General features: G+C 42.5%; 2 protein-coding genes across 4 annotated transcripts in view; both read right to left on the bottom strand.

The window, feature by feature from the left end:
- SLC36A2 (solute carrier family 36 member 2) overlaps positions 1-5,501 on the bottom strand; it is a 32,943-nt gene extending 27,442 nt beyond the window's left edge. The window contains exons 1-4 of one of the 3 annotated variants that reach the window (XM_050793667.1): positions 5,210-5,501; positions 2,086-2,176; positions 1,419-1,507; positions 797-892 (exon numbers count right to left, since the gene is read on the bottom strand). In XM_050793667.1, the coding sequence (XP_050649624.1) occupies positions 797-892; positions 1,419-1,507; positions 2,086-2,176; positions 5,210-5,364 (431 nt within the window). In that variant the 5' untranslated portion in view covers positions 5,365-5,501. The remainder of the gene's footprint in view (positions 1-796; positions 893-1,418; positions 1,508-2,085; positions 2,177-5,209) is intronic. The other 2 variants (XM_050793669.1, XM_050793668.1) reach the window with 2 other exon arrangements.
- Positions 1-25,303, bottom strand: part of CCDC69 (coiled-coil domain containing 69) — a 231,685-nt gene that overhangs the window by 165,090 nt on the left and 41,292 nt on the right. The window lies entirely within an intron of this gene.

The following is a 25,303-nucleotide window of genomic DNA, read 5'->3' as shown; positions in this document are numbered from 1 at the left end:
TGATGATACCCCTGATTAAAACCCTCCAATGGCTTCCTGGTTGCTTTTAAGAAAAGAACAAATAGAGTCTTTGTTTCAGAGGGTCTAAAATGTACCACTTGATTGGGCGCCTGGCTCCTTCTTCAGTTCCACCTCCCTGACTCTCTGCCCTCAAGCTACGTGGTCTTGTTGTACCTTGAATCTGTCACCTATACCTTCTTGCTTCAGGGGCCTTCACACCCTCTCTTCCTTCTTCCAGCCCCACCCTCCAGGCCCCTGTCCACCTTCCTTGAGGTGATTCCTCATTCTTCTGGACTCCTTCCTGCAGAACTCATCTTACCTGTTCCACCCTAGAAAGCCCTCCTCTCCCCCAAGCCAACACACATCTCTTAACCTGCCTGGTGGCAACCAGTCCTTCTTTCCTTCATCGTACATATCCAGGAGGTTATTAAATAACTCTATTCTAGGCTGTTTAATATCTGCCTTTCTCACTAGACTATGGGTTCGATGAGGGCAAAGCCTTGGTTTTCTTGGTCCCCATGGCATTTTCAGGGCCATAGGAGTAACTGGATAAATGTGGTTTAATAAAAGAGTAAATAATATTAAAGCTGCATAGCAAAGGAATGAGCACCCTGTCACTGGAGATATACAAGAAGTGGGGGTGGATCAGGGATGTTGCCAATGAATCCCTTCTGTGGACAACATCTAACACAGAAGTGCCAAACAAACCACCTTTCCAGGGAAGAAGTCATCCCTGATAGCAGCATTTTCTCCTCCTGCGTCCTACCCCACTGCAGGCACAGCAAGAACAGGTTACCTTCCCCAGTGAGCGTGGTTCTGGAGCCAGGCGCTGGGGCTGGCTTCTAGTCCATGCATCACCGTGTCTCCATAGTCCATAAAGGGCTTGTTAAGCCTGCAGAAGAGAGTGCATAGACAATTTCCAAGAGATAGTTTAGCCTAAAATCACATGGTCAAAAGTCAGGAGACACAGAACAAGGAAAGACACAGCTAAAGAGCAGAAAGAACACAGGCGCAGAGACCTCAGGCTTTGACACTCAGCAGTTATTCCTCGGTGGCTTGTTTTCCTTACCTGTTAAATGAGGCGGGGACTACACAGCAAGAATCTAATGCACACCTTGCATGGGGATGGTAGTTTTCATATCCATGATCCCATTGACTCCTCATGACCATTCTCTGCACAGTTTGTGCCCAGTTTCCAGAGGAGCCAACCAGATAAGCACAATGGCCTGACTGAGATCTCCTAAGGAGCCATGCAGAAGAGCCTCACCTGAGCTCCCTGCTCCTGAATGCTCTTCTCTCTTTCTTGGCCTTATTGGAGAAAACTAAGAAGTAAACTTCTATTATGCATAGGATGTTTCTGGGCTGTCCCTGAGAACCATGTACCAAAGGAATTGACACAAGGAGGCTGTTTTCCTCACCTCTTACAGAAGCGCTGGGCACACCTGACCAGGATGTGCATACAGTGGCAGGCGATTAAGCCCATCACCAGCAGACTGAGTGGGCCCATCTGGAGGAAGGGGAGGCAAGGGGTGAGGGAGGAGAGAAGAGAATGCATTTATGAAGAATACTGCAAGCTGGGATTGGTAGCGTAGATATCATGCAGGACTCAAAGAACTCTCTAGCAAACTGGGTTTAAAGCCCTTTTGTAGCAGCAACAGCTATTCTTTCAAATATGACCTCAAGTAATATTCCAATAAAGCACATAAAGCAATTACAATGGGGTATACTGATGGGAGTAGGGGGACACAGAATCCTGACCATGTGTGCACTTTGTGGCCCCTGAAACATCCCCGAGGAGACCTCGTCCTCTATAGAGCATACTTGGAAAACTGGGCATAGTCCAATCCTTGCATTCTGCAGGGGAGGAAACTAAGGCCCGCAGAGCAGGCAAATGACTTACCAAGGGTGCTAAAGTCTGTGGCAGAGCCAGAACTCAAACCCAGGCTAGATGTCTAGACCCTAACCCCGCACCAAGCTGCCTCCCAGAAAGACTGCTCACCACAGGTTGCTAAACCGCTAGAGCCTCTCCCGTTACTTCCCTTCCGCAACTGACCATAAAGCCCCCACATATGGCGCCTCTCTTACCAGGATGCCCGCATTCTTCACAGCGAGGGATAGTCCCAGGATCCCTGTGCCCATGTTGCCTTTCACCAGGTGAATCAAGGCCTGGATCACTCTAAAGGAGAAGAAGGAGATGTGAAGTATGGGTGTGTGGAGGTGAGAAGATCCAGCAGTCATTCCCTCGCAGCATGCCAGCACCTGATAGGCGGGCTCCTAGCCATCTCTCAGTCCGTGTGTCCTTGCCTGGCACATCTGGGTCTCCTGTAAGGTTACCAACCATCCCAGTTTGCCCAGAACTGTCCTGGTTTTAGCAGCTAACACTCAACATATGCTGCAACACTTGCTATATGAGACACTGTGCTAGGTGCTTTGAATGAGTATTATCTCATTTAATCTTCTTGCCCAGGCTCTGACAAAGATACGATTATCATCTTGCAGGTGAAGAAACGGAGGCACAGAGATTTGTTAATGACTTATCCACGATATATTGGGGAGCCAAGATTTAATGCAGGCCTGCTTCAGAGTCCCTGTTCTTCACCCCTACTTCTGCTGAGCTGCCTCCCAGAGATAAACTCAGACAGCGTAAGTAAAGAAACAACCCCATTTCATAACTGAGGAAATGGAGTCTCAGAGCGGAGCAGAAACTAGCTCAATGTCATAAAACTAGTAGTAGAGACAGGCTTGAACTCAGAGAAAAGGGGAAAGGGCAGGCAGAAGAAGAAATCATTACGACTTCTGAATAAACAGGTCAAATGACTGGGTCCCCAGGTGGGATCTGGCGGGACATAATCATTCAGGGATTGAGCTCCAGAGGGGTTTCTTTTCTCAGCCCAGGGTATCAGGGCTGGAGAATGCACGCCTCCCCTCCCCCAGACAAAAACTCAGACCCTTTAAGACAGATATGAAGGTTTGCCCAGAGGACAATGTCTAAACCATCAGGAGAAAAAAACGTTTCAGGGAGGTACCCTCTCTATTAGTGGAATTACAAAACAACCTATTTCTACACATTTTTGTACCTGGACCAGGTTAAGTCAAGGTGAGCATGGGACTTACATGTGCAACTTTAGAAACTTTGGAAATTCCCCATGAGAGCCTTCTGGTTAGGAGACTTATTCTTTGTAAAACCACAGAGGTACTTTGGAAGGAGCCCGATCTCTGGGATTTGACAAACCAGAGATTAAACCTCAAGGCCACGACTTAACTAGCTGTGTCATCTTGGGCAACGTGTTCAACTTTGTTGACCCTCTGTAAATGTCAGGAGTGATGCTATTTTTAAAAGATGCTATTTTAAAAGAATCTATGGGCAGAGGCTCAGGAAGCTTCATATTGAAGCTCTAAACCCTCTAGCTTCCTGAGTCTCTGTACATAGATTAATCAAGGGTTAAAGAGAACAATCGAGGGAGAAAGGGGGTGGAGAGTTCCTGCATGCCTTTCTCCCTGTGGGTGTCCACATCGCTGACTGAGCACTACACCCTACTCGCCAGGCCAGCAATGGGCTTGTTTTGCAACTAGGAAAGGGTCAGCGGGTTACTTGGGAAATTTCTAACTAAGGGACTTAGGGAAATCAGAATTTAACTATGGGCCACTCAATCAACTTGAAAATATAGCACGGTAAGTCATGCAAAGCACCAAACTGGGAGTTGGGAGACGTGGGTTCCAACTCTAACTCCTTTCTTCGGTCACCTTGGACTGTCCTTATTCACAGCAGCCAGCGCTTACAGACACTGAGTCTGGGGGATTTATGCTCAAATCTCCCAGGAGGAGAGAACTATCATTGACAGAGGAGAAACTGGGCACAGAGAAGTTCCAGCATTTGCTCTAGCTGGTAAGCAGCTAAGTGGGAATTCGAGCCCGGGTGAGCCAACCCCATCGTTGCCATGCTTACCCAGCCCGTATTTGGCTTCTCCCCAAGCCACAAGTCTCCCTTTAGTTCTCACTTGCTTTATTCCTTTGATCCTTAAGTTGCTGAAATTGCCACCAAACCTTGTATCAGTTCAGGACACAAGAGATAGGTGGTTCCCTCAAGGCCTCTGACTGAGAAATGCCTCTACTTAGCAGTGGCTGGCCCCAACTTATAGACAGCTCACTCTAAGGGTCACTAATACTTAGCAACTCGCAGGACTAGCCCTGGGGCAACAGCACCGGGAGCAGGGCCAGTCATTGTGTCCATCCCTAAATTGTCCTGCTGGATGGTTGTGGGGAGGGGCTTTGCTTGCCCCTTACAGTCCCTCCCTGCAGTGCACCCCCAAAAAACACATCCTTCGATTTTGTTTCCATGCACTCTCCTTTAGTTCACACTGCCACCTGTTTTGCATATCAAAAAACTGGGGCTTAGAGAAGGAGCAGTCACTACTTGAACTCAGGCCTTCTGATTCTCTGTCCAGTGCTCTTTCTACTATGCTAGTGGCGCGAAAACTTTCTTCTTAAAGCAGCAGAACCTCTTCACTACCACACCCCACACCTTTTTTTCCTAAGTAAACTAGCAAGTGTGCTTGGGTGGTGGGGTCAGGTGTGGGGAAGCGAGCTGCAGCCCTGTAACTCAGCTTCCCTCTTTTTTTGTGTTTTGAAAGTCTAGTGAAAAACCCCCACTCCCCTCCCCCGGAAAGTGGAAAAAACTAGAACCTTCCACAAAGTGTGTTTTTGAGTGTCATCTGTGCTTCTCAGTTGGAGTAGAGGCCAGCCTTACTGCAGGAAGGAGGCAGGGAGGAGGCAACACTTAGTGGTCAGTGAGGCCACTGTGATTTTAAGCTCAGGACTCACCTTCTCCTCCAAGAAGTTAGGGATTCTACCTCTATCCCCAACATTAACATCGCTGGCCAGGAACAAAAATATGGCTTTAGGGCCAGCACTGAATTCTAGCCTCTATCCTAACAATGACTCAGTGTATGGTCCAGGGTAACTGAGCCTCAGTTTTCCCACCTGTACCTGTTGGGGGCTGGATCACTATGTCCCTAAGGGCTTTTCTGACAGCCTTTACTTCTGCCCCTTTAATCTCTCAGCTTGACTCAGCCCATGACTGCACCTTTTGCAACCTTGGTCTTTCATCTGTACAGTGGGTTGAGGGTCAGACACACCCACCTCAGGGTTTTTGCCAGTGCAAGCTTCAGGCTAGAAAGCGGAAATAGGGATGGCAGAAAACAGCACTCACGTTATGCCCTTGGTCTTCTTCAAGCCTGGTGACTCTGAAGGACTTTCATCCAAGAATGTAGAGTCCTTGTTCTCCAACTTCTTGGCACTTTCAGGAGGCGACATAAGGTCCAGTTTGACAGCAATGGCTCCCTCGGTACTTTTTGTCACAGACATGACTGCTGAAGAAATGAGGAGCTCAGGGTGACTAAGAGGTCTGCTCTAGAAGGAGAGAAGCAGGAAGGTGTCTAGTATAGATGTACACCCTAGCACAGTGATGTGTGCCCGGCCTGGCTCTGGCCAAGCTGGAATGAGGCCCCGCCTACCTCCCTGGAGGGCACCTCTTCCTGCCTGGAGAAGCCAGTGGAAGAGGACTGCTGGGAGGAGGAGGAGAGGAAGGAGGGATTTGGAAAAGGCATCACCCATTCTTATTGGTATTACGTAATAATCATCATAATGATAACTATTGAACTGATAATTTTAATAACGAATATCTATTAAGACCTTTACTAAGGAATAAGCAATCCTCTAAGTGTTTTATCTACAATTTCTCATTTAACCCTATCAATTAAATAAGGAGAAAACTGAGGTTTCTTGAAGTAAAGGAAACTGCCCGAGGTCAGCCAGCCAGAAAGTGACAGAGTTGGAACCTAGCCCAATTTGTCAAGGTTTTCAACCAGTAACCTATTTCTGCCTGCAAGAAAATACCTACAAATCCCTCTCCTTGTATTCATCTCAGGGTAGAGGTTTCCCTATCTCACTGGCTCCACAATCTGCTGTAAGACATGCCTTCTGGGAGCACCCCATTCCTAAATTGGAACAAAAAAGGGACAGTCACTCACTTATCTCTAATTAATTCTTTTGTGAGGCTCCATGGAGTGAGTAAAGGGTGTTCTTTTGGAAACGAGGAACAGGCTGAGATTGTATGACTCCCGGCCACATTTTGCTGGGAAAGACACTGGCGCCAGGAGGTGGTGAGATTTGTCCAAGGTCACACATGACATCCAGGATAGAACTCTGCAGCTAAAGACGGTCTTGGGCGTTTCTCTAGTATCCCACTCTCTGTCATTATCTCTGCTTCAGTGCAGATGAATGGGCCAAAATTTCCTCCTCCCTCAAAATTACAACTTTTGACTCAAGCCATACCACTCTCTCCTCCATCATCTCATCCCCAAAACTAACATCTCTTAAGGGCTTATTACATGCCACGAGCTTTGCTTAGCTAATGTCACCGCTAACTGGTAGCATCCAAGACAGATTTGTCAGGCCCCTCCCTTACATGGGGCTCTTTCCAAGGTCCTGTATGCAATTTTGAATGGACAATTTTGTATTGCTTTTTTCTTAAAGAGGTCTTCCTTACCACTACTTTCCCCTTCTCCATGGGATAAGCTTCAAGCTCCACAAAGCCTGACTACTTCTCTGTGTAGCTTTGTTAGTTTGTTTTTACAGATGTGGAAATTGAGGCTCAGAGAGGTAAAGAATAACTTGCTGGAGGTCACAGCTGGAATTTGGTAAATCTGAACTCCCCGCTAGCCAGATTTTTTTTTCGTTGTTGTTGTTGTTGTTGTTTGTTTGTTTTGTTTTGTTTTTGTTTGTTTTTTGTCTGAAGCCTGCAGCTTTGACCACAGCACTGTCTCCTTTGTTTTAATGCTGGCCCCACCCTGCAAGTTTCTTGTCTTGAATCAACTGAAACACTTGCTGTGATTTGAGAAGCGCTATTCCCTTGTCTGGCACCGTTACATGGCAGTATGGCTGGTCTTTAAAGTAGCAGGCTGCATCCTGTGACCTGCTCATTTACAGCCTGAGATTCCACTATTTAAATTTGTAATCTCAGATTTAAGGTTGCAGGTGCAGCTCTGTGTTCCTGCTCGAGCAAGGTCAGTAAATAAGATTGTTGAGGAGCTTGCTATGTTTCGATCTAGCCTTCTTCTCCAGGTGGTGAGAAGAACTCTGAGTTATCTTCAGGCCTTTTGGAAAGGGGTGGCTCACCTTGATTATATTGCACCCAATCTTCCACTTTCGTTGTGTCTTTTTCATACTCCCCATTCACCAACAGCCGTTTTACACCAAGATAATAATATTCTGGAGTGGCTTTTTTTTGGCTAATAAAGCCATTAAGAAAATTCACCCATATATTGATAAATTGGCTGAATTAATTATTAAAGGACGACATCGAGCTCGTCAGTTGCTTGGTGCTGACCCAATACAAATTATTACCCGATTATCTAATCAATACATTGAATCTCTGTTGGAAATTCATAAGGGTTGACAAGTGGCTTGCGCTGAGTATACTGGTTCTTTTTCTCAGCATTATCCTAGTAATAAATTATTTGCTTTTCTGCAACAATATTCTTTACTGCCATATAATCCTATCTCTTACACTCCAGTTAAAAGTCCCACCTTTTTTACTGTTGCTTCAAGCAATGGAAAGGCTGGATACTGGACTTCAGACAATTCAAAAATTTCTCACTATCCATTTAAATCAGTACAACAAGGGGAACTTTTTGCCAATCTTTTTTTTTTTTTTTTTTTTTTTTTTTTTTTTTGGAGACGGAGTCTCGCTCTGTCGCCCAGGCTGGAGTGCAGTGGCGGACAAGTAGCTGGGACTAGGGAACTTTTTGCCAATCTTATGGTTCTACAAGACTGGCCTCAAACCCCTTGTAATATAGGTAGTGATTCTTTACTTATTGGCAGTGTCCAACGGGCTCAGGATGAGCACCAACTACATCATACTTATAGTTTAGGATTACAATGGCGATTTTCTATAACACGCCGTCAAGCCCGAGCTATTGTCAGAGCCTGCCCACCTTGTGCTCCTGTTATTGCACCTTTTTAAACTCCAGGTATTAATCCTCAAGGCATTCAACAAAATCACATTTGGCAAATGGATGTAACTATGTTCCTTCCTTTGGTCGTTTAAAATATGTTCATCATACTATTGATATGTGATCACATTTCCAGTGGGCTACACCATTACCCTCTGAAAAGGCTGACTCTGTTATTACTCATTTACTTACTTGCTTTGCAGTTATGGGAGTCCCCGCTGAATTAAAAACTGATAATGTCCCTGCTTATTGCTCTCGCAAATTGGCTGCCTTCCTCTCTTTATACCATATTCATCATTCCACTGGTATTCCATTTAACAGTCAAGGTCAAGCAATTATTGAAAGAGCCAATGCTACCCTAAAATTACAACTTTTAAAACTAAAAGGGGGAGATGGGCGAGATTCCCCAAAACATCAAATTCTGAAAGCCCTTTTTACTTTAAATTTTCTCAACCATTGGCGCCAATCACAGCAGTCTGCAGTGGTGAAACATTTTCAACAGCCTTTAGAAAAGCCACAAAACAGTAATCTGTGGGTGTATTATCCTTCATTACAAGGGAAATATTTAAAAGGAAAAGTTTTACAATGGGGCCGAGGCTATGCTCTTGTCCGTACAGGTGCCAGAGATGAGTGGTTTCCATCTCGACGGTTGAAACAGTGCCATGGCGAAGAGGAGCCGATCCAAAGAGTTCCTGAAGGAATTCCAGGAGCTAAATCTGAGTGCTCAGAGACCATTCACCTTCAGAACTCGATGTGCGGAGCCCCCGACATGGGGACAACTGAAACAGTTAAGAAGCTGAAGGGGTTGTTCAACAAGCTGGGCAGCCCAAAACCCCACTGACTTTATTCCTGGCTATGCTGGCCGTAGTAAATTGTCAGGTAACAGCTGGAGAATTTACATACTGGGCTTATATTCCTTTTCCACCCTTATATCAAGGTGTGGCCTGGGGAGACAGAGAAGTCCCAGTATTTACTAATGATACTGCTTGGATGCTATCGCCTTTTAAAAACCAGGATCCTGAATTAAACACTGGCACAGTAAATAGTTCATATCAATTTGGGGTTGAAGGGTTACCTATATGTCTTGGCGGTAGTCCACATTGTCTGCATCTTTCTCATGAGACTTGGGTTGTTTGCTATAACCATAGTCATATCTCTGCCTTTACTATGATTATTGTGGCTCAAAGTTTTAAGTATAATCATACTGCAGTACTTAATGAAACTCTGCCAAGTACATTATCTTTATGCCCTATCCCTGATGTGTCTGGAGGTGTTTCCCAACTAGAGTGGACTAGATGTAGAAGTAGTGGGCCACGATTGTTGTTAGAAGTAAAAGGGAAGAGTTGTAAATACCTTGTTACAGATTGGAGTGTACATGGAGATTTTCAGACTAAATTCAGCCATGTCAACCTGCATTGGCATAAAGGTAATCACAGCATTTCTGCAGATGACAATGAAACTATTATTTGGCATGATGGTGGTCTATCAACCCCTATGCCACATTTGGCTAATACCTCACAAATACAAGGTCATATTTGGAAGTTGCTAGCTGCTGGTAAACCAATGTTCACTTTCATGGGAAACATGTCCTTGAATCTTACTAATATTGCTAACCCTTTCCATATATCCTTGCATCGAAATAGTTCTAGATATGTTATTGCATGTGTAAGAAAGCCTTACTTGTTGTTGACAGGAATTTTTAAATGGGATAATAATACAGGGGTAGTTAACTGTACAAACAATTGTACGTTCTTAAGTTGTATAAATACTACTTGGTGGAATAATAATTGGAATGAGTCTCATTCCGATTTATATATACTAAGAGCCAGAAAAGAAACCTGGCTACCTGTAAACTTAACACGTACTTGGAGTGAATCTGCTGGGGTTACTCAAATTTACAAGGTTATGCAAGATCTTGTCCACCACAGTCAGAGGATGGTTGGAATCATCGTGACCGTGGTGATAGGACTTGTAGCAATTGCTTCCACCGCCGCTGTTGCTGGATTAGCTCTACACCAGAGTATACAAAATGCAGAATTTGTGCAACAATGGCATGAACAATCACATTTGTTGTGGCAGCAGCAATGAGACTTAGATCCTCATTTGACTGAACGAGTGGATAATCTGGAGCAAGTAGTTTCTTGGTTGGGAGATCAGCTAATAGTGTTGAATACCCAAGCTTTGTTGAAATGTGATTGGAACACTACCCAATTTTGTATTACTCCTGTTCCTTTTAACAGCACTGTACATAACTGGACTGAGATAAAGAGACTTTTAATTGGTCATAATAATCTTTCCCTAGAAATACAAGAATTAACACAGAACATTTCTGAAACATTTCGCAATCAGTTACCATTGCTGACTGGTGCAGATTTGATGACTGGTATTGCACAACGTTTGACGTCTTTGAACCCTATGAGTCCTGTAAAAACTTTGCTGACTTCTGTTTCTAGTAATGTATTGATTGTTGTTCTTGCCTTTGTCATTTTCACAGTCTGCTGGAGATGGTGCCAAAGGGCAAACACCGAATCCCAGCGAGCCCAACATGTAATGATGGTTTTAAAAGAAATTCAAACTTGTAAATAAGGAAAGGGGAAATGTAGAGGACTATGTGCTCACAAACAGGGTGTTCCTGATAAGTCCTGCTCTCGCAAACAACGCAGGGTGTTCCCCATAAGTCCTGCTCTTGCAAACGAAGCAGGGCGTTCCTTCCCTATTTACAGGGAGGACAAAGGAGCCAGGTGCTAACAGCAGACCCTGGGGGCTTGTTTATGTGTAAACATCTTGAAAATCCAGAAAGTCAGGGAAAGGTCAGAAAAACAACAATGTGTCTTGTGACTTGGCAGCATTCCACAAACAACTGTATAAAATAAAGCAGAGTGTGCCATTTGAGGCGGCCGCCATGTTTGTCTTGTCTTGTGTTGTCTTGTGTGTTCATTCCTTTGTTTAGGAAACACGTGGACCCCAACACTCAGCCTCCCAAGTAGCCGGGACTACAGGTGCATGACACCATGCCTAATTTTTGTGTTTTTGTAGTGATGGGGTTTTGCAGGCTGGTCTTGAATTCCTGAGTCTGCCTCGGCCTCCCAAAGTGCTGGGATTACAGGACAATGTTTTTAATGCTAACAGTGTTGCTCCCTTTCTGATGGCCACCACACTGTGCTTTGGTGTTTCTCAACTGTAAAATACTAATGAGGGTGTCTTTAGGTAGGTGTGACATGAGAAAATAAACAAGTACAGTGCCTGAGTCACAGTCAGTGCCCAGACAGGAGAGCCATTTTTATTATATCATTTTATTGCTGGAGGGAACTTGAAAGGTCATTTTGTTGACTCATACTGTCTCACCAATTGGGGAACTGAGCCCCAGATAGGAGAAGGAACACAGTGAGTGAATAGGGATTCAGTGGTGAGATAGGGACTTTAACCCAGCCCAGATCTTTTGATTTCCAAGCTCTGTTACAGTGAGCCGAGATCATGCCACTGCACTCCAGCCTGGGCAAAAAGAGTGAAACTCTGTCTTAAAAATAAAAAAGAAAAGCTATTCCTCAGAACCCCTCAGTGGTCTAATCACATATTCATGTGTGTAGGTATAGACTCTGACACATTTCTAAGTTTCTGAACTTGTTGCAGAGAGTGAATTGGGGATGAGGAGTGGTAAGTGGCATCAGCAAGTGGCTTCTTCTGGTGAACGGGAATGGGGTCTCTCACTTGTCGCAGGTGTTAACTCTGCTCTTATGACCCAACTGAGTTTCATTTATCTGCTTTTTTTTTTCAGCAAAAGCTAATAATGATAATGACAGTTATCATCATGATCATCATACCATAATGAGAGTTGACATTTATTAAGCATTTTATGTTAAACAATATTCACAGCAATCTTTCATCCTCACCACCTCCATTCTCATCCAATCCAGCATCATCCCTTGCTTGGAAAACTGGCTTCCTAACTAGTTTCCTGGCCTCTCCACTTCCCTGTTTAAAACCTATTTCCTCACAATAGCAAATGATGATGCAACTCCCCTTACTGAAACCTCCTCCCACTCCAAATTGACCTGAGAACATATCAGGATTCTTCACCACAACCCACACGGTTCTGCAGGATCCAGCTGCTATCCGTCTTTCAACTCACCTTGTTCATGTTTCTCCCTAAAACAGTATGCTCCAGTCACATGGACCTTTTTTCCTGCAATAGACTTTATCCTTTCCCTCCTTGGATACTGCATTTGCTGCTCTCTGTGCCTGCACTTTTTATCCTCTGCTTTTTGTTATGCTGGTCTTAGGTCAAGACTTTTCTGCTCCAATGACTTCCCTTGACAACCCTATCTAAAGGAGGCCCCTCTGCTTGACTAGTTACTCTCAGTCTTACCCCTGCTTTTTTTCATGTTGCTTCTCACAATTTGTAATTATCTTGATTATGTGTGTGTATCCCCATTGTTGTTTATCTCCTCCCACTAGAATTTAAGCTCCATGAAAGTGGGAAGTACTTGGTCACCTTCCCAGTTCTCAGGCTTGGCTCATGGTAGGCTCTCAAAAAATATTCAATGAATGAATGTGTTATTGCTTCCATTTGACAGATGTGGAGTAAGCCTCAGAGGTCCTTTCCTTTGCCTGTATTGGTTTCCTATGGCTGCTCTAACAAATTGCCACAAACTTAGTGCCATAAAACAACACACAAGTTTGTTCTCATAGTTCTGAAGACCAGAAGCCCTAAATCAGTTTCAATGAGCCAAAGTAAAGATGCCAGCAGGGTTATGCTTCCTCCAAAGGCTGTGAAGGAGAATCTGTTTTCTTTGTTGTTGTTGTTGTTCTTCCTAGGTTCTAGAGCATTCTGTACATCCCTTGGCTCGTGTCTCCTTCCCTGATATTCCCATAGTGTCTTCTCTCTCTGACTCTGCTTCTATCCCATGGTCTTCTTATCTCTTGTCTGTAGTTAAATCTTCCTTTGTTTTTCTCCTATAAGGCTACTTGAGATTAAACATAAGGATAATCCAGGATAAAGCTCCCGTCTCAGGATCCCTAACTCAATCACATCTGCAAAGTTCCATATAAGGTAATATTTGCAGTTTCTGGGGATTAAGATGTGGATGTCTTTGGGAATCATTATTCATCTTTCATAGTCTTCTCTCTGACCCCCAGTGATTCTCATCCATCCCACATGTGAAATATATTGACCTCATGCTATAATAACATCTCCAAAAGCCTCAATCCATTATATCATCAATTCAAGTCCCAAATCTTATCTAAATACTATCAGCTAAAAAGTCCCAGATCGCATCATCTAAATTACCTAAATCAGGTAGGGATGAAACCAGAAATACAATTCATTTGAGAAAAAATTCTACTTCATCTGTTGATCTGTAAACTTGAAAACAAGTCATCTGTTTCTAAAATACAATAGAGGCATAGGCATAGGATAATAGTTACAAATGTTCTCATTCCAAAAGGGAGAAAAATAGAAGAAAGGATTCATCAGCCTCAAGCAATTTAAAAACCCAACCAGGCAACCTCATTAAGTTTCCAGGCCTGGGAATAATCCTTTGTGTCTTGGGGCTTCCTCTGGGCTCAAGGTTCTACTTTTGTATTCATCTTCCTTTTTCCTTGAAGGATAGTACATATTTGGAGCTGAGTAGCTTTATCCACCTGTTTGTGTTTGTAGAATTTTGGGGAATCCAACAACCTTCATTCATTTTGTTCTCTCTCTGTCACTTTCAGTCCAAACCGAAAGTGTTTCTGCTGGTAAAACATTTCTCAAAACCCTGTGGGCCTCTCATGTATAGCACGTGGTTCACTTCATTAGATAAGAGGGTCCCACACAGATGCTTCCTGGAAAATTCCATCTCTGCTTCTGGATTCTGCTGAGATGGTTGAGGGGATCCATGAGTCACATACTGGATCTCTTCAAAGAGCCCTCTGCGTGAACAGTTTGGTCTTTTGCTTCTTCCAACACACTAGCAAAAGATAATTCAGCTACAACCTTGGCTTTCTCTCCAGAGCACACTTTCCTGACAATAAACCTCATGATTTTAGTGTCTTTGGCAATATGGATAGGCTGAGAATTTCCCATATCATCAAGCCCTGGTTTCTTTTTAAAAGGACTCTTAGTTTATCTCCTTCCTCTCACATTTTACTATAGGCAACAAGAAGAAACCAGGCTACAACTTTAACATTTTGCTTAGAAATCACTTCATTTAAATATCCAAGCTCATCACTTACAAGTTCTGCTTTCTACAGAACTACAGGACACAATTTAGCTAAGCTTTTTGTCACTATGTAAGAATTCCTGTCTTCGTCAGCCTGGACTGAAGAAAGTACCTAGACTGGGTGGCTTAAACAACATATATTTGCTAACTCACAGTTATAGAGGCTGGGAAATCCAAGATCTGAGTGTTGGCTGATTTGGTTCCTGGTCAGAGCTCTCTTCCTGGCTTGTAGACAGCTGCCTCCTTGCTGTGTCTTCACATGGTCTTTTCCCTGTTGTGTGCATGTGAAAACAGAAAGAGAGCTCTCTCTCTTCACCTTCTCTCTTAAGGTCACCAATCCTGCCAGATGAGGATCCTACCCTTATGACCTCCTTTAACCTTAATTACCTCCCCCAAACCCTATCTTCAAATGTAGTCTCATTGGGATTTAAAGTCAATATATGAATTTTGGGAATACACACTTCAGTTCACAGCGATCCCCTTTCCATCTGTTCCTAAAAACATATTCATTATTTGTTTCTTAGCTGTCAAAAGCAGCACCTTTAGTGTTCATATGTCTACCAACAATATGCTTATGACAATATAGGAATTCTCTAAGCTAATATACTCTTTCTCTACCATTCTCTTCACTTCTCCTGAGTCCTCACTGCCTGAGTTTTTAACACCCGTAAGTCTACCAACCGTCTATTCAAAAAACTCTAGGCTTTTTATATCATATGCCTCAAAGTTCTTGCAGCCTCTGCCTGTCACTCAATTCCAAAGCCACTTCCACATTTTTAGATATTTCTTACAGCAGAACTACACTTTCAGTGCAAAAATCTGTATTAGTTTCCCATGGCTGCTGTAACAAATTGCTACAAACTCAGTGCCTTAAAACAACACAAATTTTTTCTCTTATGGTTCTGGAGTCCAGAAATCTGAAATTAGTTTTAATGGGCTAAAGTCAAGGTTTTGGCAGAGCCATGCTCCTTCTAGAAACTCTAGGGGAGAATCTATTTTCTTCTCTTTTCCAGCTTCTCAAACTACATTCATTGCACTCCTTGACTCATGAACCCTTCCTTGACCTTCACGTAGTATCTTCTCTCTTTGACTCTGTTTCTATCACATGGTGTTCTTCTCTTTTGTTGGCAGTCAAATCTCCTTCTGCCTCTCTCTTATAAAGATACTTGGAATTACATTTAGGGTCCACTTGGATAATCCTCTCATTTCAAGATCCTTAATTTGCTCATATCTACAAAATCCCATATAAGGTAATATTTGTAATTTCTGAGCATTAAAACATGGATATCTTTGGGGGCTATCACTCAGCCTATCACAGTTATACAGCCAATATTCAAACCCAGACCCATTTGACTTCAGAAGCAAACCATTGACCATTAGGCTGTAGTATTTAAACGCATGCACTTTCCTGGTTGGGTTACAGCACCTTCCATAAGTCTGTGCACACAATTAGTGCTCACTTAGTACTCATCACATAAATGTAACATTCTTTTTTGGGGCATTGAGCTTTTCTCATTGAATCTGAACTGAAGACCAAGATGTGGCTCCTGGGCCAACCCATTTCCTTCTCCCAAAGAGCATACTGTTCTGTCCCAAAGAGGACACCATTGATGGCTTTGGCTCAGTCTGACTTCTTCTCTAATTCCCTTAGCTACCACTTAATGGTTTTGTGATTTTCTTTTCCTTCCTTCTCTCCCTTCCTTCCTTCCTTCCTTCCTTCCTTCCTTCCTTCCTTCCTTCCTTCCTTCCTTCCTTCCTTCCTTCCTTCCTGGAAAAAAACACAAATTCAAACTATGCTTTTTTCTCTTCTCTCACTCAACAACAACCAACACTTTGGTGACCAAATGTGTGGGTTTCTCCCCACACGTCAAGAAGCAATGAATTCTGCAGTGGACACCAGCTGGATGTCCTCCAATTCAACGTAATTCTGACTCTGTCTACCTGGAGACGGCCTCAGAAACCACAGGTTGAGGGTTCAGTCCCACAAGACCACCCCCTCTTTCCCACCAGTTGCAAGTTCAGGCCTCCATGAGCTTCAAGGTGGAGTTCCCACAACACCCTCTTCGGGTTTGATTAATTTGCTAGAGTGGCCCACAGAACTCAGGAAAACACTCATGCTTCCTGGTTTATTACAAAGACCATTTTAAAGGATACAAATAAACAGCCAGATGAAGGGATACATAGGGTGAGGTCTGGAAGGGTCCTGAGCACAAGAGATTCTGTTCCTGGGGAATTGGGATGTGCCATCCTCTTGGTACATAGATAAATTTTTGTTCATCTTTCTATCAACCCATTTGTGTTCGGTTATCCAGAAGCTCCTTCAACCTCATCCCTTTAGGTTTTTTATGGAGACTTCGTTGGACAGGCATGATTGAAGCATGGATAGCCATGCTGGAATGTGATTGGACAAAAACGGTATGATTTAAACCCAGCAAGTCCTGTCCAGATTCTTCTTGGCCTCTCTATGCAGCATTCCTTACTCGAGGGGATGGAGCTAGACCCCCTCTGGAATAAGGGTCTTATGACCTACAATCAAGTTAGAGTCCTGCTGTGGGCAGGTGAAAGGAGGGCAGGAGAAAGCTAGAGATAAACAGATTCTCTTTACTCTTACAAGGGCTATGGGAATTATGAGCCAGGAACCATGGATGAAAACGTATGTGTTGAAAACCATGAATGAAAACATATGTATGTACGTGTGTGTGCATATGTATATATATATAATAGATATAGATATCACAGACTCATAGTACTTAGAGGCATAACAGTCCCTTCATTCTATGCATTGTGAAACTGAGGCCCAGAGAGGAGAAGTGAGCACACACAAAGACATTATGTTTAGGACAGAACCAGGCATAGCATCTAAAATAATGTTCCTATTTTAGAGACTGTCTACCAAAACCTAATGTTGTTTTTAAAAATAAATGATAGACTATTCTTTTAGAGCAGTCTTAGGTTCACAGCAAAATTGAGCCGAAGGAGCAGAGAGTTTCCATATACCCCCAGCCCTATGCATTTACAGCATCCCCTACTATTGACATCCAGCAAAAGAGTGGGACATTTTTTATATCGGTGAACCTACACTGACACATCATTATCACTCAGAGCTTACTTTGGGGTTCATTCTTGATCATGTGCATTCTGTGGGTTTCATGCATGCACAATCATATGAGCTAAATTGGTTTTAGAGGTCACAGAGTCCAACCTCATTTTACAGATGCAGAAACTGAAGCACACAGAGATTTGACCCTGCCCTGTCCCTGGGGCCCTGTCCCTCACTGGGGTTAGGGATCATTTGGATTGGATTCTGCTTTGGTAGGGGGACAGAAAGGACAGACAGTTTCATGCCCACTCTCCCTTTTGCCTGGTAGCTCCAGGAATAGTCTTAGCACTAACTCCTGTTGTCTAGATTGGGACCCGTGCACATGCACATACCTGAACCAATCGTTGTGACCCTAGTGGTCAGGATTAGGTCACTGGTTCACCCCTCGATTGGAGACAGAGTCAGCCTCACCAGAACTATATATATGGGGAGTGGCAGAAGTGGTTTTCCAAACGAAAATCAGAGAGTAATCACCAGAAAAAAAGGAGGCTAGATGCTGGGTAGCAGAGCAGATGTTCACCATAAAGGGGAAGTACAACTTGAACATTAGCAGCTATAACGCAAGGAAGACCATGGTAAGTCCTCCCTGCTGACCAAGGAAAAACACAATAAAATGACAACAATGTACTGTAACCAGCAAAAGGTCTGGCTGCTCGCTGCTTGTAGAAAGAAACATGAGTGAGGTGTGATAAAAAGAAAGTGAGATTTTATTATCCATGAGAGCAAGGGGCAAGTGGGTGGAATTCTTTCCAAAATTGTTTATTCTTCAATTTGTGGAGGGACCACAGGAGTTTTTAAAGAGAGGGGTTGGAATGGCATAAGGCGTGGGGAGCATAGAATGGGAAAAGAAAAAGAATGGAGGAAAGAAAGCATTCTGAGGCTGCTTGAAGCTGCAGGCGAAAAGAGGAAAGGGGGAAGAAAAAATACCTTTAAATGGAGGGTTGACGCCAGGCTATTCGGTTACAATACCACAATACAACATACTACTGGAAATGAATTTAGTAATATCTATAAAAATTTGAAAAAGTACATTCCTTTTAGAATTCTGCAATTTCATTTCTAATAATCTCTCCTAGAAATGCTCACACACATATACCCCAGGGTGTTTACTGCAGCACTATCTGTAATAGCAAAAAATGGAGACAACCTGCATGTACCACAGGAGGATAATTGTTTATAAATTATTCTAATTCTATTGAGTGAAATATTGCCATGGCTGTTAAAAAGACTCAAGCACATCTGTATATACTGACGTGGAAGGAGATTTAGGATCTATTACTGTGAAATATGAAATGTTCATCACACTAAGTACAATATGAACCCATTTTTCAAAAAACAAATGGATTCAATTTATTTTTGAGAAAAGCATAAAACTGCATACATCTCCAACTGCAAGAACCCAAACATACAAAATACACATGTGTACACATCTTTTTTTTTTTTTTTTTTTCAAAATGGAGTCTCGCTCTGTCACCCAGGCTGGAGTGCAGTGGTGCCATCTCGGCTTACTGCAAGCTCCGCCTCCCGGGTTCATGCCATTCTCCTGCCTCAGCCTCCTGAATAGCTGGGACTACAGGCGCTCGCCACCACGCCCAACTAATTTGTATTTTTAGTAGAGACAGGGTTTCACCGTGTTAGCCAGGATGGTCTTGATCTCCTGACCTCGTGATCCGCCCGCCTTAGCTTCCCAAAGTGCTGGGATTACAGGTGTGAGCCACTGTGCCCGGCCCATACACATCTTTTATACACATGGTTGTATATGCTTGAGAAAGATCTGGAAGGATTCACAGTAATTCCTTCTGCAGTGTGAGAATATAAGTGGACACTTAGGGGTGAAGCAGACATGGGAATTTCATATTTTAATTCCAATGTTTTTTTTTTTATTTTAAAGGCATACTTAAAAATTAATATGAATGTGCTATTTTGTAACAAAATTAAAATTTTACAAAGGATATGTTAAGAATACTGGAGGATCCCAGAACTTTGGGAGGCTGGGGTGGGTGGATCACTTGAGGTCAGGTGTTCAAGACAAGTCTGGCCAACATGGAGAAACCCCATGTCCACTAAAAATACAAAAACTAGCTGGGCGTGGTAGCTTACACCTGTAATCCCAGCTACTTGGGAGGCTGAGGCAGGAGAATCGCTTGAACATGGGAGGTAGAGGTTGTAGTGAGGTGAGATCACGCCACTGCACTCCAGCCTGGGCAACAGAGCAAGGCTCTATCTCAAAAAAAAGAAAGAAGAACACATGAAGACCTGATAGAGTGCTAAAAGAGAAGAGATAGAAGAGAGAGATGAGGCGTATATCTGTTACTCACACATCCCCCGAGCTGGAGCCAATAAACTCTAGGAGGAGAGGGGCTGTCATCTTTGTGTTCCCTTTCATTCTTAGGAACTATGTGTGTTGGGCATATAGTAGGTGTCTTTGGTGTGCTGAATCTTCTCCCTGAAATTCCCCTCAGGCACTGGCTTTCCTCCTGAATTTTTGCAAGAAGAAATTCGACATTGAAGTCCAGTTTCAAGTAACCCCTTCTCATCCACTTACTCAAAGACAAAGAAAGAAGCAGTTCAAAAAAAAAATCCCTCCACATTAAAGTTTACCGCTGGGCATTCAGTTGTGGTCAGCCCCTCTTCTAGGCCATAGTTCTCTGTCATAAATTCAGTGAAGAACATGCTGCACAACTGGGGGCATTTTTCTCTCTCAAATTTAACTTCAGATCTAAGATTTTCCTTCAACCTGCTCATGATTCCCTGTTCAAAAGTATGGATCAATAAGGAAGAAAAAAGGAAATAGGAAGCTACGTGGGGGCGAGGGAATGAAGCCAGGCAGCTGATGATAATATTCATACAGGCAGGGTGCTCCCATGGGTAGTGGACTATGCAGGTCCCCAAGCACTTGACCCATCCAGAATCTCACTGATGTTAGCAAATCTAGGAGGAAGAAGGGTAGGAATTATAGTCTCCAAGTTACAGATGAGGACCTTGAGGAACTCGAAGTCCATAGGTTTAGTGATGCCCATGTGTAGTGGTAGACAACTGGAAAATCTTCATTTCCTAGATTTCTGACCCCCATTCACAAAGCCACAAAAGCCCTTTCCCTGGATCACAGCCTGAACCTCACTTAAGCCACAGGCCCACATAGCTAAGGACTTCAGCGGTGGTTGTGTGATAATAGGAGGTAGGTAGTGAGAGAAAGGTGGTTGGCTGCCAGTATCAGCACGACAAAACTCATCACTGTTCCTGGCACTAAATGGAGCACTAGCCAGCTTGGGTGGCTTTTCTGTCAAGGGAGAGATGGAGCTTCCATTGCTGGTTTTGGAGAGTGGGAGATTTTGTGGACTTTTACTTCCTTACAAGATGAATGATAGGCCTTTTGGGCCAAATATTAATACAAATCTTATCTGGTTTATCTCTTCTTTTGAAATAACCTAAAGCAGGGGTTAGTAAACTATGGCCTATTGGCTAAATCTATCCTGACACCTGTTTTTAGAAGAAAGGTTTTATTGGAACTCAGGATGTCCATTCATTTACGTATTAAGTCTGCCTTCATGCTACATTGGCGAAGTTGAGTAGTTGTGACAGAAACCATATAGACCACAAAGGTTAAAATATTTGCTATCTGGCTCTGTATAGAAAAAGCTTGCCAACCTCTGACTTAAGTTAACATATCTTTTCTGAGCATGAACTCTGTGCCTTCTTGCTCTTTTACTTCCAGAAATCCACTGGTATTCTACAAGATTAAAACCTAAATCTTGTGGTATCTGTTAAAAGAAAACCTACAGACAGATAAGATTTAAGAGTGTTTAATTGAGCAAAGAATGATTCATGAATTAGGCAGCCCCAAGACCAGAATAGGTTTAGAGAGCTCCAGGCTGCACTGTGGTCAGATAACTTTTATGGACACAAAACAGAAGTGAAGGACAGAGAGAACTTGATTTGTTAAGGCTCAACATTTGCCCTATCTGAGCATGGTCTGCTCACTTGGCTGCCTGCGATTGACTGACTAGGCAACTGTGATTGGCTGAGACTCAGCTATTTGTTACAAAAAAGTATACACTTAAATTAGGTTTTCAGTTAGTTTGCATACTAAGTTAGGTTGCAGTGTCTTATGCAAAGACCCAAGTAGGGAGAGAGCCTCAGGCCAGATTTAGTTTAACTTTTTTTTTCTTTTCTTTTCTTTTCTTTTTTTTTTTTTTTTGAGACAGGGTCCTATTCTGTCACCCAGGTTGTAGTGCAGTGGTGATCCTCACTCACTGTAGCCTTGAACTCCTGGGCTCAAGAAATCCCCCTCCTTCAGCATCCCAAGTATCTGAAACTACAGGTATGCACTACTGTGGTCAGCTAATTTTTGTAGAGATGGGATCTTGCTATGTTGCTCAGGCTGGTCTTGAACTCCTGGCCTCCTCCTACCTCAGCCTTCCAAATGCTAGAATTACAAGTTTAGTTTAATTTAACACTTCTCATCTGGTGCTTGTTGTACATGTTTCCTGATAAATTTTTCTACCAATTACTTGACATTACTGACTGGAGAAGTGGTTCTCAAACTTCAGTGGGCACGACAACCACCTGGGAAGTTGGTTAAAGTGTTGATTCTCAATCCCTACCCCAGAGTGTTGATTTAGGAACCTGCATTTTTATAAGTGCCTCAGTGATTCGAATGATGTCATGTAAGAGATCATGTATGGTGAATTACTGAGTCCTAAAGCTATAAAACAGACATGTTGGCCCAATGATCTTTCTACACAGAGAAATAGCAAACTGTTTCAACCATCATTTCCTTGGCTCCCAATACATCCATGTCTTCCAGAGTCAGCTAACCTTCACACAACATCCACAAGTGTTTTAGAAATCTCCTGGCTATCCCCAGTCAACTCCCATTCATCTCTGATGAATCTCTCCTGATAGAATATAGAATTGCAAGAAAAACATAAGCTTATAGTTAGAAACTTTTCAGAACAATTTCTGGAGGAGGCATATTTTTTCTTCTCTCTTTCTCTTCTAGTCTAATTCTCCTAAAAGGCTTTCAGCTAGCAAATAAGAGGCTAAGAGGGGATATTCCATTATTTAAGTAGCCTTATTATTATAATTTACATGCCATAAAATTCACCCATTGCAAGTGTGCAATTAAATGACTTGCGTAAATTCATAATTGCGCAATCACCACCACAAGCCAGTTTTGAAAATTTCAATCACACCTAATAGTCTCTTCCTGCCCATTTGCTATCCCCAGTCATGCCACCCTACCAGCCCTAGGGAGCAACTGATGTGCTCTTTGTATCTACAAATTTGCCTTTTTTAGACATGTCATCTAAATGGATTCACACAACATGTGGTTGTTTGCATTTGGCTTCTTTCACTTAGCATAACGTTGTTGAGGTTCATCCATGCTGTAGAATGTTTTGAGGTTCATCCATGCTGTAGAAACAAACCAATAGTTTGTTTCTTTTAATTGCTGATTGATATTCCGTTGTATGGGTATGCTACATTTTGTTTATCCATTTACCAGTTGATGGATCTCTGGACTGTTTTTAGTTTTGGCCTATTATGAGCCATGTTGTCATAAATATTTGCATACATATTTTTGTGGATGTATGTTTCATGCTCTCATTTGCCTTGTATAAATACCTATAAGTAGAATTGTTCAGTTGTATGTCAAATACTCGATTCTTCTTAAAATTTATTTTATTTTATTTTTTTTCATTTTTTTATTTTTCTTTTTTTAAAAAAATTTATTTATTATTATTATACTTTAAGTTGTAGGGTACATGTGCATAACGTGCAGGTTTGTTACATATGTATACTTGTGCCATGTTGGTGTGCTGCACCCATCAACTTGTCATTTACATCAGGTATAACTCCCAATGCAATCCCTCCCCCCTCCCCCTTCCCCATGACAGGCCCCTGTGTGTGATGTTCCCCTTCCTGAGTCCAAGTGATCTCATTGTTCAGTTCCCACCTATGAGTGAGAACATGTGGTGTTTGGTTTTCTGTTCTTGTGATAGATTGCTAAGAATGATGGTTTCCAGCTGCATCCATGACCCTACAAAGGACACAAACTCATCCTTTTTTATGGCTGCATAGTATTCCATGGTGTATATGTGCCACATTTTCTTAATCCAATCTGCCACTGATGGACATTTGGGTTGATTCCAAGTCTTTGCTATTGTGAATAGTGCTGCAATAAACATACGAGTGCATGTGTCTTTATAGCAGCATAATTTATAATCCTTTGGGTATATACCCAGTAATGGGATGGCTGGGTCATATGGTACATCTAGTTCTAGATCCTTGAGGAATCGCCATACTGTTTTCCATAATGGTTGAACTAGTTTACAATCCCACCAACAGTGTAAAAGTGTTCCTATTTCTCCACATCCTCTCCAGCACCTGTTGTTTCCTGACTTTTTAATGATCGCCATTCTAACTGGTGTGAGATGGTATCTCATTGTGCTTTTGATTTGCATTTCTCTGATGGCCAGTGATGATGAGCATTTTTTCATGTGTCTGTTGGCTGTATGAATGTCTTCTTTTGAGAAATGTCTGTTCATATCCTTTGCCCACTTTTTGATGGGGTTGTTTGTTTTTTTCTTGTAAATTTGTTTGAGTTCTTTGTAGGTTCTGGATATTAGCCCTTTGTCAGATGAGTAGATTGCAAAAATTTTCTCCCATTCTGTAGGTTGCCTGTTCACTCTGATGGTAGTTTCTTTTGCTGTGCAGAAGCTCTTTAGTTTAATGAGATCCCATTTGTCAATTTTGGCTTTTGCTGCCGTTGCTTTTGGTGTTTTAGACATGAAGTCTTTGCCCATGCCTATGTCCTGAATGGTACTACCTAGGTTTTCCTCTAGGATTTTTATGGTTTTAGGTCTAACATTTAAGTCTCTAATCCATCTTGAATTAATTTTCGTATAAGGAGTAAGGAAAGGATCCAGTTTCAGCTTTCTACTTATGGCTAGCCAATTTTCCCAACACCATTTATTAAATAGGGAATCCTTTCCCCATTTCTTGTTTCTCTCAGGTTTGTCAAAGATCAGATGGCTGTAGATGTGTGGTATTATTTCTGAGGACTCTGTTCTGTTCCATTGGTCTATATCTGTTTTGGTACCAGTACCATGCTGTTTTGGTTACTGTAGCCTTGTAGTATAGTTTGAAGTCAGGTAGCATGATGCCTCCAGCTTTGTTCTTTTGACTTAGGATTGTCTTGGAGATGCGGGCTCTTTTTTGGTTCCATATGAACTTTAAAGCTGTTTTTTCCAATTCTGTGAAGAAACTCATTGGTAGCTTGATGGGGATGGCATTGAATCTATAAATTACCTTGGGCAGTATGGCCATTTTCATGATATTGATTCTTCCTATCCATGAGCATGGTATGTTCTTCCATTTGTTTGTGTCCTCTTTAATTTCACTGAGCAGTGGTTTGTAGTTCTCCTTGAAGAGGTCCTTTACATCCCTTGTCAGTTGGATTCCTAGGTATTTTATTCTCTTTGAAGCAACTGTGAATGGAAGTTCATTCATGATTTGGCTCTCTGTTTGTCTGTTACTGGTGTATAAGAATGCTTGTGATTTTTGCACATTAATTTTGTATCCTGAGACTTTGCAGAAGTTGCTTATCAGCTTAAGGAGATTTTGGGCTGAGACAATGGGGTTTTCTAAATATACAATCATGTCATCTGCAAAGAGGGACAATTTGACTTCTTCTTTTCCTAACTGAATACCCTTGATTTCTTTCTCTTGCCTGATTGCCCTAGCCAGAACTTCCAATACTATGTTGAATAGGAGTGGTGAGAGAGGGCATCCCTGTCTTGTGCCAGTTTTCAAAGGAATTTTTCCAGTTTTTGCCCATTCAGTATGATATTGGCTGTGGGTTTGTCATAGATAGCTCTTATTATTTTGAGGTACGTTCCATCAATACTGAATTTATTGAGCGTTTTTAGCATGAAGGGCTGTTGAATTTTGTCAAAAGCCTTTTCTGCATCTATTGAGATAATCATGTG

The sequence above is a fragment of the Macaca thibetana genome, chromosome 6 (genome assembly GCF_024542745.1).
Source record: "Macaca thibetana thibetana isolate TM-01 chromosome 6, ASM2454274v1, whole genome shotgun sequence".
Taxonomy (NCBI): Eukaryota; Metazoa; Chordata; class Mammalia; order Primates; family Cercopithecidae; genus Macaca; species Macaca thibetana.
Note: the sequence above shows the minus strand (reverse complement) of the source record. Positions and strands in the feature narration are given on the sequence as shown.